Source organism: Ursus arctos, chromosome X, assembly GCF_023065955.2.
Source record: "Ursus arctos isolate Adak ecotype North America chromosome X, UrsArc2.0, whole genome shotgun sequence".
NCBI classification, from domain to species: domain Eukaryota; kingdom Metazoa; phylum Chordata; class Mammalia; order Carnivora; family Ursidae; genus Ursus; species Ursus arctos.
Genome location: NC_079873.1, coordinates 15878581 through 15894425, shown reverse-complemented (window position 1 = coordinate 15894425; position 15845 = coordinate 15878581). Strand labels below are relative to the sequence as shown.

The 15845-nt window shown below is 36.2% G+C and overlaps 1 protein-coding gene across 9 annotated transcripts in view; it reads left to right on the top strand.

Annotated features, from left to right (window-relative positions):
* RPS6KA3 (ribosomal protein S6 kinase A3) overlaps nucleotides 1-15845 on the top strand; it is a 111218-nt gene that overhangs the window by 79955 nt on the left and 15418 nt on the right. For all 9 annotated transcript variants that reach the window (XM_048213396.2, XM_057310514.1, XM_026480206.4 and 6 more), the window contains 8 exons: nucleotides 4131-4219; nucleotides 4400-4464; nucleotides 4540-4642; nucleotides 6535-6659; nucleotides 8898-9023; nucleotides 11671-11760; nucleotides 13727-13885; nucleotides 15435-15596. In XM_048213396.2, coding sequence (XP_048069353.1) covers nucleotides 4131-4219; nucleotides 4400-4464; nucleotides 4540-4642; nucleotides 6535-6659; nucleotides 8898-9023; nucleotides 11671-11760; nucleotides 13727-13885; nucleotides 15435-15596 — 919 coding nt within the window. The remainder of the gene's footprint in view (nucleotides 1-4130; nucleotides 4220-4399; nucleotides 4465-4539; nucleotides 4643-6534; nucleotides 6660-8897; nucleotides 9024-11670; nucleotides 11761-13726; nucleotides 13886-15434; nucleotides 15597-15845) is intronic.

The window sequence follows — 15845 nt, the reverse complement described above, 5'->3', positions numbered from 1 at the left end:
TTTTTTTTTTAAGATTTTATTTATTTATTTAACAGAGATAGAAACAGCCAGTGAGAGAGGGAACACAAGCAGGGGGAGTGGGAGAGGAAGAAGCAGGCTCATAGCGGAGGAGCCTGATGTGGGGCTCGATCCCATAACGCCGGGATCACGCCCTGAGCCAAAGGCAGACGCTTAACGACTGTGCCACCCAGGCGCCCCACTAATACCAGTTCTTAACCAGATTTTTCACATTTTCTCCAGAACTGTGTCTTTGTAGTCCCAGATCACGTCCGAACATTTCATTTGGTTGTATTTCTCAAGCTTCTGTTTTTCCAGAACACCGTACCCTGTTTTTCCCTACCATTTACTTGTAGAAGAAACCAAGACAGTTTTATAGACTTCTACTTTCGGAATTTATCTTGTCAAAAGATGACCTCTCAGTATACAAAAAGCATAAAGCGGATCATATTGCTTCCTATAGTAAGGGAGAGTGATGCTGATCTAATAGTGTCTAAGCAGCATAGACCACTGTTCGTGCATAGGGTTTTGGGGGAAGGGTGGAGTTCAAGAATTGGCAGATTTTCAGGCCCATAAGTGAGTTGACATCATCTCTAAGAGTGGTTACTTGGGTGGGACTGTTGTTGATCACTTGGCACTCAGGTGTGGTTGTTGGAGTCAGTCCATTCTTGTTTGGCTGATTTTCACAGATGAAGAGCAGTTACTGATTGGTTGGTTTGGAAAAAAGAAAAACAACATTCACCTAGGCAAGTTGTTTTTGATCAGTTGAATGAATTTAAAGCCAGTTCTTTTGGCTCTCTTCTTAGCATGGTTACACAACAATTAGTCTCTTCCTAAGAGTGTTGAAATAGTTTTATTCTCCGTGTAATATTGTTTAACTTGTTCCTTTATCGCATTTCTGGTTAAACTTTTTTTGACAAGATTATTTCATAGCTCATGCTGCACCCTATTGCATCACATCAGAAGGCTTACAACACCTGGTTGCCCCACTTTAAGTGATGAGTTCTGTAGTTACAGCTGATCCCTCTATTGCGCAGTCCCCTAGCAGGCTTTAATCTAGTGGTTTCAACCATTGGTAATCATTACTTGAAACAATTATTTTATTAGGGATTCAAAAATCATGATTTTTCTATTACTTTTATTCCTTCTTCGTTTATTAGCTGGTATTCTCCAAAACAATGAACTTTCACTAATCAACTGGGGCTCTTTAGTTACCTTGAAATAAGGCTCGAACAAGAAAGGCAGAATAAATGTTTGATTTTTAATTATTTCCAATTGTCAGAGCCCTGATTACTTTCAGTGGGGATGCCATCCAATGATTTGGGTTTTGTGTTAGTTTTGACTTTTTTTTAATTTTACTATAATGAATCTGGGATTTAATAGTCAGTGTGATTCAGCATTTACAAACAATTGCATTCATTATTTTTAATGCTTAAATTCTTCTTTTTCTGACTACTGTTTAATTGTTCTTGTTCCCCAGGATTTCATCTCTGATATGCTTTTCTTCCCTTCTTTGCTCATTTTCCTGGCTGACTTCAGTCTTTCTTATAACTGCTCTCAGCATTTTAATTACTGTCAAATTACTCTTTCTTAAACTTAACCAGATGTCAGACCTGTATTTGCATTTACTCACCTGCATGGCTCTCCAAAAACATGATATATGTGACTTAACATTTTTAAACTAAATTTATGTTTGCTGCTCTTTTTTTCTTCTTGTATTTTCAATTAACCTCATTTCTAAGCACCCTATTTCCCAAGCCAGAAACCTGAAAATCATTCTTGATTTCTTCCCCTCTCTTGCACATGCAGGTATTGACCAAATTTGCTCTCAGAAATATTTCAGTGTCCCAGGCTTTCTTTTACATTGCACTGCTTACAATTCTCAGACCATGGTGGTCTCCTACCTATGCTATTGAGTCAAGCTCCAAAGTAGAATGCCTACAACTACCACCACTTCTCACTCCAGATCAATCTATACTATCTTTGGAGTTACCTTGTTGAAAATAAATTCGGTTATGTTAGTCCGTTAGTCTGTTTAAAGACCTCTGCTATATCCTTATTACCTAATATGGCAGTATTTTCCCAGATTTGTTCAACAGAATCCTAATTCTACAAGATGTGACTAGGTATTCTCTGAAAAAGAGGTACTGGAAGCGAATGTTTAGAAAAATACTTATTTCTTTACTTTAGATTTCTCAGCCTTTTATATGCAGTGTATTTTATTCTGTGTCTCCAGCAGGGGGTATAATAGATAGCAGTCCACAAATTCATTAGATTGTGAAGTATTTTACTGTTGTTGAGTATCTAGAGAAATTAAAGTTATTTAGTAAAATGTTGGGGGAACACTAGTCAAATGAATAAATTCTCAACCTTTAAACTGCGTTTAAGGCCTTTCAGTCTCTCATGTTAAATTAGATATCCCCTGCTGTTCCCTTAGCAGTCTTACTATATGTCCTTCTGAATTTGCCTCTTCACGTACTAGGTTTATCCTCCAGTTATCCATCTCCATCTTGCCCACTAACTGTAGGGGGTCATCTTTATCTCTGTATCCTCAGCACTGGGGAATATCTGGCACACAGTAGCTCAATAACAACTCACTGAATAATAAATGGATCTATTTCTGAAGTAGAAATTTCTCTGCTAGTCATTTCCCCAGCTCTGTTACTATTTTCATACTTAGGGGATCATTAGTTTCCTTAATTTATAAGTTAGAAAAAAAGAATAAAATTATATATTAGAGCTGAAACTGACCTTCAAGCTCATTCAAGCTGGCGGGTTTCAGACTGTTTGCTGTAGACTCTTAGATGTTCCACAGACCCCTTTCCCACCAGCTCCTCTTCCCTGTAAGACTATTAAAGGGAATGGGAGGTAAACATAGGCATATGAAGCACATGTTCTTTTAGCAGTTTTAAATAGTGGATTTCTTAAATTTCTTTTGAGAAAGGGTTCCGAGGCTACAGTTTGAGAGCCATTGATCTAACGGTCAATCCCCTTACTTAAAAAGAAGTGGTAACAGACCCAAGGGTATTGTCTTTTCCCAAGGTCACAAAGTTCTTAGTAACAGTGTCAGAGCTAAAACTCAGACGATCTTACTCTCAAGGCAGTGCTTGTTGCAAAACTTATAAAAATAGAAAAGTTTGTTAGAAGATTATGAACTCGGGGCGCCTGGGTGGCTCAGTCTTGGTTAAGTGTCTGCCTTTGGCTCGGGTTATGATCCCGGGGTCCTGTGATCGAGCCCCAAATCAGTCTCCCTGCTCAGTAGGTAGTCTGCTTCTCCCTTTCTCTGCCCCTCTCCCTGCTTGTAGTCTCTCTCTCTTTCTCTCTAATAAATAAAATCTTTTTAAAAGAAGATTGTGGACTAAAATTCTATTAAGTGTTCACACAAAAACCTATACACAAATGTTCATAGCATCTTTATTTATAGTAACCCAAAACTGGACACAATCCAGATGCCCTTCAACAGGTAAATAGATAAACGAACTGTGGTACATCCACACCATGGAATACTACTCAACGACTTGGATGAATCTCAAGGGAATTTATGCTGAATAAGAAAAGATTACATACTTTATGATTATACTTACATAATATTCTTAAAATGATAAAGTTATAGTAATGTAGAATAGATTTGTGATTGCCAGAGGTTAGGAATTGGAGAGGGAAGGAGGCAGGTGTGGTTATAAGGGGACAACGTGAGGTATGCTGGTGGTAATGAACTGTTCGGTGTCTTTACTGTGGTGGTGGGTACAGGAACCCATACATATGGTAAAATGGCATAGAACTAAACTTACACAAACTATGAGTGCAGTTAAAACTGGAGACATCTGAAGGAGATGAGTGAATTGTATCAGTGTCAGTATTCTGGTCGTGATAGTGTACTATAGTTTTTGTAAGATGTGACCATTGGGGAACACTGGGTAAAGGGTACACAGGATCTGTCTGTATTTTTTCTTACAACTTAGTATAAATCTACAACTATCTTAAAATAAAAAAGATTAAAAATTTAAAAATAAAATACAACTGGGGATGTACTGCATGGTGACTAATATAACCAAATAAAAATTATAATAAAATAAAATAAAATACAAATACCTCCAAAAAATAAAATGTGATTATGTGGGTTTATTATTTAGAGCCAAACTTGGGATGCCACAGTTTTTGAGTCCTGAAGCCCAGAGTCTTTTACGAATGCTTTTCAAACGAAATCCTGCGAACAGATTAGGTAAAATTTGTAATTAATTTGTTTCTTCTGTGTGTTTATTGGTCTTTGGGGTTTTTTGATGGGGGAGGTAGATATTTGTTTTTGTTGTGGAATTATGACCTATTAGGACAAATATTAAAAGCAAAGACTAAATAAACTATATTCCTCCTTGAAATAAAATTGCCATGTAATTTTTGATAGGTGCAGGACCAGATGGAGTTGAGGAAATTAAAAGACACTCATTTTTCTCAACAATAGACTGGAATGTGAGTATACAATGAAAATTTGCTTGAATTTTTTTATAATTAATGCATGTCTAAGTCTCTCTTTTTTCCCCCCAGAAACTGTACAGAAGAGAAATTCATCCACCTTTTAAACCTGCAACTGGCAGGCCTGAGGATACATTCTATTTTGATCCTGAGTTTACTGCAAAAACTCCCAAAGGTAAGGACAAAATGTGAAAACCTAAATGTAACACAAATATATGACTCTTAATGCTATCCTCATCTCTCTCCTTCATACCATATCCTTGCTGCAATAACTAGATAATTAGTAAATCCTTTACAGCATTTTATAGCAGTTAAGATCCTTGTTAAGTCTTTTTAGCAAATTAGATTGTGCCTTAAACTTTGATACTATTTATGTGAAAAAATTCTTTGGTTGTGCTTTTATTTACCTGTAGCTACTTTTACATGAAATATTCTTCAGTATAGATAGTACTTTTTAAAACTCTGATAGTAGATAGTATTCTGGAAGTACTTGTGAAGTTCAAATCCAAAACATAAACTTTATATGAGGTGTGATCATTTCAAAATTATTTATATCCTGTGTCATGCTTTATCCTAAAATTGCATAAACAGTGACTATTATAGAGAAATTATCTTTGAAATGGTAATCTGTATTTCATTAAATTAGTGTGTGTATGCATGTAATGGTGTGTTCTGTACTCTAATACTCTCTCATTTAGGGGTACCAGACCCCAGGTTTATCGTTGACAAGCAAATAAATAAAAAGTATATTTGCATATATTTTCAATAGAATACATCATTTAAACCTCACTATAAAGCTTTCCAGTCAATATCCTCATAATTTATGTTAAACATTGATGGGTGTTTATTATTTTTATAAGATAGTCTTAGAAATTTGAATTAATACATGAACAAAATTTTATCAAATACATGAACAGTGATATGCATAGGATTGATGATAAATAGTAATGTTTTACTTTGCTTTCTCATTACAAATTGGCCTGATAGAGGAAAAATCTCAAAAGAGAGCAGTTGTATATTATATTCTGCCCAGATTGGTTCTCTTAGCAGAGTTCTTCAGTATAATACTGTCGCATTGATTTAAAATGCACTGAACAGTATTTGTTGCTGAGAATAGCAAGCTGATGTTAACTTTATGTGGGGTTGATGTTTAAGTGTATTTGCCTGTTTGGTTTTTGCTTGCTCTTAGCCTTTATAGTATGATTATCAATATTAGTATGCTTAATTGTGTGTTTATATTTATGAACAGCACATTTGTTATGCTTTTATTGTTTGTTTTTGTAGTGAAAATTATATTTTAAAAGTATTTTTCTATTTTTGTTAATGCCAGTAGATTCCATACAAATAATTTGAGTAACAACACATGTCCTGTCATAAAATGTATTTTAAGGACTGCATACCATGATTGTTTCAGAAATTATTTTTGTTATATATATAAATATAGTAATCTTTAACTTGTAGTTTAGATTTCCAGATTCTGATATTATATATTGAGACCACCAGACTAAATTCCTTTCTCCGAAATTATCTGTAGGTGAACCCTGTATCTCCCCCTCACCAGGAGCCATAGTATTGTTAGGTTATCATGTAGGGTTGCACTGTTTAATATGGTATCCAGTAGTTACATGTGGTTATTTCAGTTTAAATTAATTAGAATTTAAAATTTTGTTTCTCAGTCACACTAACCACATTTCAAAGGCTCAGGAGCTACATGCGGCTAGTGGCTACCATGTTGGACAGCACAGATAAAGAAAATTTCCATCACTACAGGAAATTCTATGAGACAGTGCTAATTTAAAATAACATTAGCCTAGTAATTCATTGATTTATTATATTCTCCAATGAATTAGCTATTTTCTGGTCTCAGATGAACGAGGATGTTAGAGTTGTGATGCCAATAAGCTATCAGGACAGAGATGATAGAGTGTTTCACTGAGTTATCCTGGAAGCCTTGGATGCCTAAAAAGTGGAATTCCAGAATAAGTGAGAAAGGTCATACTGTCAACAGTTCTTCCCTTAATTACCTTTCAGAGTATTACCTTCTTAGTAATGTATTATTGTTTTCAGATTCACCTGGCATTCCACCTAGTGCTAACGCACATCAGCTTTTTCGGGGGTTTAGTTTTGTTGCTATCACCTCAGATGATGAAAGCCAAGCTATGCAGACAGTTGGTGTGCATTCAATTGTGCAGGTGAGTGAATGTATAAGTAATTTAAAATTTGAAATGTTGAAAGATATAGTTCACTGTGTGAATAATTAGATTTATCTGCTGATTTTAAGTGGGCAGCTTAAAATATATTTTATATCATTGACGTTACTCTTAGAAATTTCTTTCATAAGCCTTTAAAGAGATAGGGCGCCTGGGTGGCTCAGTTGGTTAAGTGTCCAGCTCTTGATTTCAGCTCAGGTCATGATCTCAGGGTCATGGGATGGGGCCAGTGGCAGGCTGTGCACTGTGTATGGAGTCATCTTGAGATTATTGGTCTGCCTCTCCCTCTGCCCCCCACCTGCCCCAGCATGCACGCTCCCTCTCTCTCTCTCTCTCTCTCTCTCTCTCTCAAATAAATAATAAATCTTTTTTTAAAAAGACTGCATGCACCAGAATCCTGGATACCTATCTGACTTGAAAGGGGAGGGGCTCGTGCTCTCCCTAGCTCTTCGCGCTCTCTCAGATAAATAAAATCTTTTAAAAAGGAATTCTGAGAGAGTCGAGATACATATCACCATCTTGTCTCCACCCTCTCCTATGCCTCATAATGTTTATCAGGTCTATTTGTTTCATCTTCTGCCTCTGTCAGGTCAACTATGATGAACTGGGGTCTCCTGGTTCCCTGATAGCTTGGAACAGGGCTCAGTAGACTTGTTCTGTAAGGGGACAGTTAATAAATATTTGAGGCTTTGTAGGCTATATGATCTCTGTTACAACTACTCAACTCTGCCATTGGAGCACAAAAGCAGCCATGGACTATAGCTAAATAAATGAGCATGGTTGTGTGCCAATAAAACTTTATTTATAAAAACCAGTAGTGAAACAGATTTGGCCCTCAGGTTCTATAGTTTGCCAACTTCTGCCGTAGAAATGAGAAATAAAATTGTACTTCAGTCTTACATTTTCCAAGTTTGTGTCCTCGTTCTTTTGGAGCCCCCATTACTAAAAAAAGAAATGGTTATAGGTACTATCTTAGGGTGTCCCCCACCTCGTTATCCAATCTGTGTATCAGAGTTGGAGCACAAGGTAAAAACCACAGAAGCAGATTTCCAGATGTCTTTGTGTTTATAACAGGAGACTGGACTAGTAAATGTTATTAGAGGAACACAAGTAGTACAAACCATTAGATCTATTTCTTCCCATCCTAGTATCATGGAAAGATAAATTTAATTCATCTTCCAGTATATCTTTTGAAGCACTGATGGTTTTTAGGGCACTAATTAGTGCTTGAATTTGCTTGATGATGAAGTTGCTTTTGCTCTAAAGTTTTTTTCGTGAGTTAGTCATCTTGCTTTCCGCTTTCTAGAAAACCAATTTAAACACTGGTTTTTAAATAAAGTTCATGGTTGAAGTAGTCTGTTCCTTTTACTATGGCAAGCGTGTGATATATGGCAAGTTTTTAAGTTCTACTTCTGTATCTAACATAGAAATCACAAACATATATTCTACAGAATTCAAATTTTAACCTATACACAATTCATAGGCATTGGGTAGGGGGTCTCCTTTTAGTATAGCCAAGGACAGCACAACTTCCCTCAGCCTGCTTATGGAACTACTAATTTGCCAGCCATCATCCTACCACGTGTTATTAGTACTTAACCCATTAACAGCTTCTCTAGCAGAAGTTGTATGGAAACTTTGACTTGAGGATGGAAATGGAGGGCATGGCTACTGATAGTCCACAGTGATGATAATAGGTATCACCTTCAAATATGTTATTTTTATTTAATCTTCACCATTACCCTCTGAGAAAACACATGTTCAGGTCTACCGGAGGGGCATCGGAGACAAGAACCCAGATGTTCTAAGTCTGGATCCTCCTAAATCTTTTCTTCTATACCAGAGACTTCAGACTTCTCCCTATTTGCAAAAGTACTTCAAAGACCTAGCGCCAGCTGGAGAGTGGAATAGGGCTCAGTCACAGGCAAGGCTTTCAACCCCTTATCAAGTAACTCTGCATTTTCTGTTGTCCGTATTCAATTTTTTCTTTTTAACATAATCTTTTTAAAAAGCCTATTTCTTGCTGTACATTTTATGGTAGACACTTCTAAAATACACAGTTGTGGAAGAATAAATGCTGTAAAGATTCATTTTTATTTTTGCTTATATTCATTTATATTTATTAACATCAACAATGCATAATGGGTAACATATTCTCCTATTATGAGTTATACTATAGTCATTACAAAACTCTTTGTCAATTTGTAATTGTGTCTGTAGCAGTTGCACAGAAACAGTATTCAGTTTACTGATGGATATGAAGTAAAAGAAGATATTGGAGTTGGCTCCTACTCTGTTTGCAAGAGATGCATACATAAAGCTACAAACATGGAGTTTGCAGTGAAGGTAAATATTTTTAGATTTAAAATGCAACTCTGGGGCGCCTGGGTGGCTCAGTCAGTTGAGCATCTGACTCCTGATCTCAGCTCAGGTCTTGAACTCAGGGTCATGAGTTCAAACCCCACGTTGGGCTCCGTACCCAGCATGGAACCTTTTAAACTTCAGATAAATTAAATTAAAATATAAAATGCAACTCTTAACATTTATTATTCACACATGTCAGTACCAGTTAAAATTAAACACTTCATCTTTGGTAAATGTGCCCTTTTTTTGTTTTCAAAAGGTAAGGTAAATTTAAATATCTGCCTAACAACCCTCAGGGATCTTAATCTGGAACCACGGATTCACCTGTAAACTAAAGGCAAGGTAGCATACCTCCAGTTTGCTCAAGGCAATAGTACAGTTTACACCTGACCCGATTTTTAGTAACATCCTTTACTCTAAAAAGTCCCCCATTTTGTGGTCTAAGTAAGTGTCAGGGAATTCCTCAAGATTGTATGCCAAATTTTATGTGTTTACATTTTTCTGGCAAAAATGTTCATACTGTCCTTTACATATAATAGGATCTGTGAACCAATAAAAGTGAACCGTTACTGTTATAAAATTTATTATCATTACCTGTTTTAATTTCATCAGGTGTCAAGACAGTAAGATGGGTATTAAGGAGGGCACATATTGCAATGAGCACTGGGTGTTATATGCAAATAATGAATCATGGAACACTACATCAAAAACTAATGAAGTACTGTATGGTGACTAACAGAACATAACAAAAAAATAAAGGGGTTATATAAAGAAAAAAGAAGAATTTTCTAAGCCAAAAACCAAATCACATGGCTCTATGATAAAGTTTGAGTTACAAACCTGTAGTTGTAAGTGAAAAAATACTATATTCAAGTCTCTGCATTTTCATTTCTTGGGATGGTAGTCACTGCTCTCCCAATACAAGCAATTTAATATCTAAAACTTTCAACTTATTTTGGACCTTAGAACTGGTCTATAAGTGTGGGGAACTCATGTTTAGTTAGTAGGAGAGTGGCATTAATTGTTATTATTTCCATACATCCATCCATCTGTCATCTAGATCTAATAAGATTTCACTGTGTAAAAATAAAAATAAATGTGTTTTACATAGGCATAGCAAATATCTGGGAAGACATATACATACATAAAAAATTGTAATTACTATTCTAAACTTGGATGTAATTGTTTTAAAAATCATCAGTGTCCACCTTTCTATCAGATGTAGGATGAACCATAGGAATGCATGTTAATTTGCTCTTCTCCTACTCATTGCTCATAGTGAAATCTGGGGTACATAGGAATTTTGAGATTGCTTACATGAAAGGAGAGAAGGTGAGTAATGTACATAATGGGCAGTTTAAGGATGTGTCTTGCTTCCGTAAACACATCAGAAAAAAGCAGAAATGCCCTGAGGCCCCCTTTGAATTGCAGAAACCAGGAGCAGTATACCAAAACCTTGAGAATATCTTCAAGCTATTTGTGGATTCTTGTGACTTAAATTAGATTCATAAAACCAATCCCAGCACAACTTCATTCTACTGAGATTACTACAAACATAAGATATACAGAAACTATGAATGTGATGTAAGCTCTGCTCAGATTAGCAGATCAAAGAGAATGTTGCTGGGAATAACACCTCCCAGTGTGTTCTAGTTTTCAAAAGACTAGTCCCGGATCATCTCCCCTGAATTAGGATGTCTATTCCATATACCTTTCCTTTTAATCATTAATTTGCCTAATTCCATACTGTCATTTGCATTTGATTACAGTGTACACCTAATGTTTGTATTCCCTGTTCTCCACATACAGAACTGTTTTACAACTAAATCCATTTCAGAGAGCAGATTTGGCTCATACTGTGAATTGTGAGCTCTTTCCCTGACTGCTGGAGCATTTGAATATTTATTGCATACATTAATTACTAAGCTTTTTTAAAATTGAAAATATGAAGGTCACAAAATTTGTTTCAGACTACCCTCTGGACAAAATGAAAGCCGAACTTGTCTTTTTAAAAATATAATTTACTTTAACAGATTAAAACATTAGGAGGTGTATTTTTAAGAAGCAGCTGACATAAAAGGGTTGGAAAGCTACATTAGTATTTTAAAGAGCTTTATTATAATAATTAAACTTAACACTAGCCAAGTAAAATTCTAGGTGTGGGTTTCTGCTTAGCTTTCTGCCTAGCTTCAAAAATAAGCTTGTTCTACTTAGCTGTTAATTAATTTTTTATAAGTAGCTTACAACTAATGGGTTATTCCATTGAAGCATTTTATTAAAGGAAGTGAAGTTAATTCAATAAAGAGATGCTAGTGGTGGTATTATAGATACATCTTGTTCTTAATTATCTGTATTGATAGGGGTTAGAAGTTGACTGAGTTTCCAAGGTTTTAAGACATTCTTGGTACCTTTTCTTGAGGTTTTTGAGTGTTTAGAAAGTCCTAAACTTAGACTGGCTTTCAAATTTAGATTAGACAGTTTGGCCAGGTACTTGAATAAAAACTGATTGATAAATGGCTCATATGTCCAGTATTTATATAAGATAATACCTAAAGTCTATAGGTGTAAATACTTAAGGTTTGTGACCTTAATAGTTCGTGAGATTTTGTGATAAATATTTGCCTTTTAGATTATTGATAAAAGCAAGAGAGACCCAACAGAAGAAATTGAAATTCTTCTTCGTTATGGACAGCATCCAAACATCATTACTCTAAAGGATGTAAGTAGTAGATTCTTGAACTCCGATCATTTGAATCAGTTGTCCAGCTCATATTTGGAATGTTTTCAAACATCATGTGGTAAACAAAGAACTGAATAAGAGTGAGTTTTAAAAAAATTGACTGAAGGACAACATATATAGCATAATTTCAGTTATAAAGAAAAACCTGTTTATATAGTTAATTTTTATACTTTTGCTTTAAGAGGAAAAGTGTTGCTGACATTATTGCTTTTAATATCTTTATTAAAACATTTGTGTATTAATTAGTATTAGGGACTGACTAGTCTTATGCTCCATGGACTCCCCAAACTGTCTTCCACAGTACTGCCAGAGAGAGCAAACACTTGTACATAGCCACATTACTCCCGTGCCTACAGTTCATAACCCCCCTCACCTCCAGTCCTTGCCTTCCTCTGTCTGCAGTGGTTATCACACTTCCTCTCCCATCCCATGCTCCACTATGTGCACACTTTAAACTCCCCTCCTTTTCTCATCCTGTTCTATCTTTCAATCCTCAATACCATCACTTCCCTTCTTTGCCTGGCTAACTACCGTGCATCTAAAACTTCGCTAAAACATTACTTCCTCCAGGAAGCCTGTCCTGCTTTACCACATTACCACATTACCACACCCCCAGACAAGTAAGGTATCCTCTCCTTGCTACCTGTGGTTTTTATCATAACAGAGCTGTTGGTAAAGGGTGTGAACTCCCCAGACAGCATTAAATCTTCTCTTGCTGATGGTGCTCACATAGGCTCAAAGGCTGTATCTGGGTTGTAGACCTGATGTGTCCTGTGGCCAGCTAAGCCAGAGGACTTCTAAGGTACCTTTCGCCTTTCATCTCTGAGATTTCATGAATTCCAAAGTTCATTCTCCCTTCTTTGTAACCAAAACTCCCAATTTCCTCAGATTAATTCATCGCCGCTGCTTGTTAGAAGGAGAATGTTAGCTTAGTCCCTTAAATGTGAAACTGTGTAACTTAAGTGACTCTTTGATATAACCTCCAAGAATCCAACCAAGTAAATCAAAAAGGAGGTATAGAAAATACTTTCTCTCATCCTTGCCTTCTAAGCTCCCTAAGCTATCACTGTTTTCCACATCTTTCCTCCTTCTTTCATTTCATATTCCGAAGTCTCTAAAATTTTCCCTACTTTTATTGCAGCATCTCCAACGTTTTTTTTTAATTCTTGTTTCTATGTCTGTTTTTCTCTACTAGAATAAAAACGTTGAGGACGGGTACCTTGTTTTCTCCATTTTGGGGGCCTCAGCACACGATACCTCCTATGGAACTAAATAAAAGTGTGCACTAACCCTGTGGTGAGGGGGAATAAAAGAGGCTGAAGTTTAATAAAGGGGTTATTTCAGTTCGGGAGTGCCTGGAATAGAAATCCAAAATTACAATGAGCTTTCTATTTCTACGTTAGGAGTAAACTGGTATGCTTCTATGTGGTTAGATGGAATTTCTTTTTGCTGCTTAATCTTCCTACTTAATTCTTGCCAAAACTTGTCTTTCAGTTTAATCCAAAACCAGAATAATTTATTGTACTGTGTTTGTAAATACTGTTCTGCAATTGTAGAAGTTCCAGGAAGATTATAGGCATGTGTCTTTATACCAGTCTCTGCTGTCACCGGTAGATAGAAAGATCAAGAGAAACAAACACTGAGAGCAAAAGTCCAGTGCCTCTTGATATACGCTTCCCATAGTTAAACTTTGATTGCCATGACTTATGTTTCATAGAAGGAAATTACAGTTTATTTTGCTGACGTTCATTCTAATCAATTTGTATTTTAATATTCTTATATGTATAAAATGGTTTGCAGATTTTATACCCTCTATTGGTTGTGATAAGTAAAATTTTCCTTGACTATAAAATGAGTTTTAATTTCTTTTGAATATGCTAAACTTTGTTCTGAGCACATGTAAAACTTCAAATAATTTTTTACACTTTGATGTTGAATTTTACAGGTATATGATGATGGAAAATATGTGTATGTAGTGACAGAACTTATGAAAGGGGGTGAATTGCTGGATAAAATTCTTAGACAGAAATTTTTCTCTGAAAGAGAGGCCAGTGCTGTCCTGTTTACTATAACCAAAACTGTTGAATATCTTCATGCACAAGGGGTAAGTCTTTTTAACATTTTATACTCACACACACACACACACGCATACACAAACACACACACACATATACATACACACACATACCTTTTCTTCTTTATTTACCTTTTCTTAATGTTTGAAATAAATTTAAAAAGTAGAAGTTACTTTATGTGTTAATGGAAAATAACTGTTATTAGCTTATTCTGCTCTTCTTCCTCTACATAAACTTCTCCCAGTGAGCTTAAAGTGATGCTTTGAGATCCTGACTTGTTTATATTAAATTCTTATGCTTCCCATGAAAAAGCAAATGAGGTCTTCTGACCTGGAAGACCTATCGCCATTTTTGCTAGGCCACTCTGTACTCTTGAGAACTGGATCCATTGCAAGTTTAGAAGCAAAACCAAAAAGAATCATGGATTGTATTCAGTTATAAAAGGAAATTAAGAGCTTACTTCTTCAGGAGTTTATTTTCAGTACATTATTCTCATTTTGTTTGTCTTTGCTCCTAGAAGCTACCAAGTGGAATGTATTAATTTTATCCTAGAGCTTCTTGACTTCTAGCTGGTCGAGATTCGCCTAATACACTAGCTCAAAATTAGTGGGACTCTGTATTCACTGAAGAACTGATGACTTTGCGGTCATCTGAGTCTTCTCTGTTCTTTTCCCATTGCCTCAGGAGTAATTAGTTATTCATATGGTCTGGAGAAGTAATGTTCTCAATGTTAGGAACTAAAACTGAGGTGATTGATTAGAATCTAGACTCAGAATTTGGTGGTAGATGAAACATATTAGTCTAATAAGGAATGTCAGAAGGCTTATGAAAGAGAAATATTCAAGTAGGTAACTAAAGGGGGAAAATAATACAGAACTCTGAAGGAAACGATATCTTTTTGTATGTGTGACATTGTCACTTGGATATCAAATAGGCAATACTTGAAGTATGGATTTTATTTTCCCTTTTTACTCCTAAACCCCATGGCTGTTCCGTTGAGCCTGTGGGCACATGTTTATTGTATACACCCATCATACATGCTGTTCCCTCTACTTAGAATGACCGTCCCCGACTGTTCTGGCTTGTTCATTCTGTTCTTCAAGTCTTGGATCAGATGGTACCTCCTGTAGAGACCCATCTCTCACCTGCTTCTTCTCTGCCTTCCCCACTACTGTGTAAGCTCCTAGTGTGGAAAGGCAAGGATCTTACGGGTCTTGTTCAGCATAGGATCTACAGCTCCTTATATAATACCCTGGCACATGATAGGCATTCAGTAAATATTTGTTGAATGAATGAATAACCTAGAGACAGATATTATTGCTATTTGCATTTTGCCTTAACCCACTTACTCAATTGGACAAAGAGGAGGGACGTACATACTGTTTTTTCTTCCTCCTCTCCTTGCCCCAGTTCTGTGTTAGAGAGTTATACTTACATTATCAGCATTTTAAAATGAGGTAATTTAAAGGTCAGCACTCATCGTCTTGTTAAGTACCATGCTTGACAGTTTGTGAATAAAGAGTTTTCCATAATGGAAATGTATTGTTAATGTACCTCTTTGATTTGTATTTCAATTAGGTGGTTCACAGAGACTTGAAACCTAGCAACATTCTTTATGTGGATGAATCTGGCAATCCAGAATCTATTCGAATTTGTGATTTTGGCTTTGCCAAACAGCTAAGAGCAGAAAACGGTCTTCTCATGACTCCTTGTTACACTGCAAATTTTGTTGCACCAGAGGTAATTGTGAAATTGTTTGCTTCCAGGGGCACCTGGGTGGCACAGCGGTTAAAGCGTCTGCCTTCGGCTCAGGGCGTGATCCCGGCGTTACGGGATCGAGCCCCACATCAGGCTCCTCCGCTGTGAGCCTGTTTCTTCCTCTCCCACTCCCCCTGCTTGTGTTCCCTCTCTCGCTGGCTGTCTCTATCTCTGTCAAATAAATAAATAAAATCTTTAAAAAAAAAATTGTTTGCTTCCAGTATTTCAGTA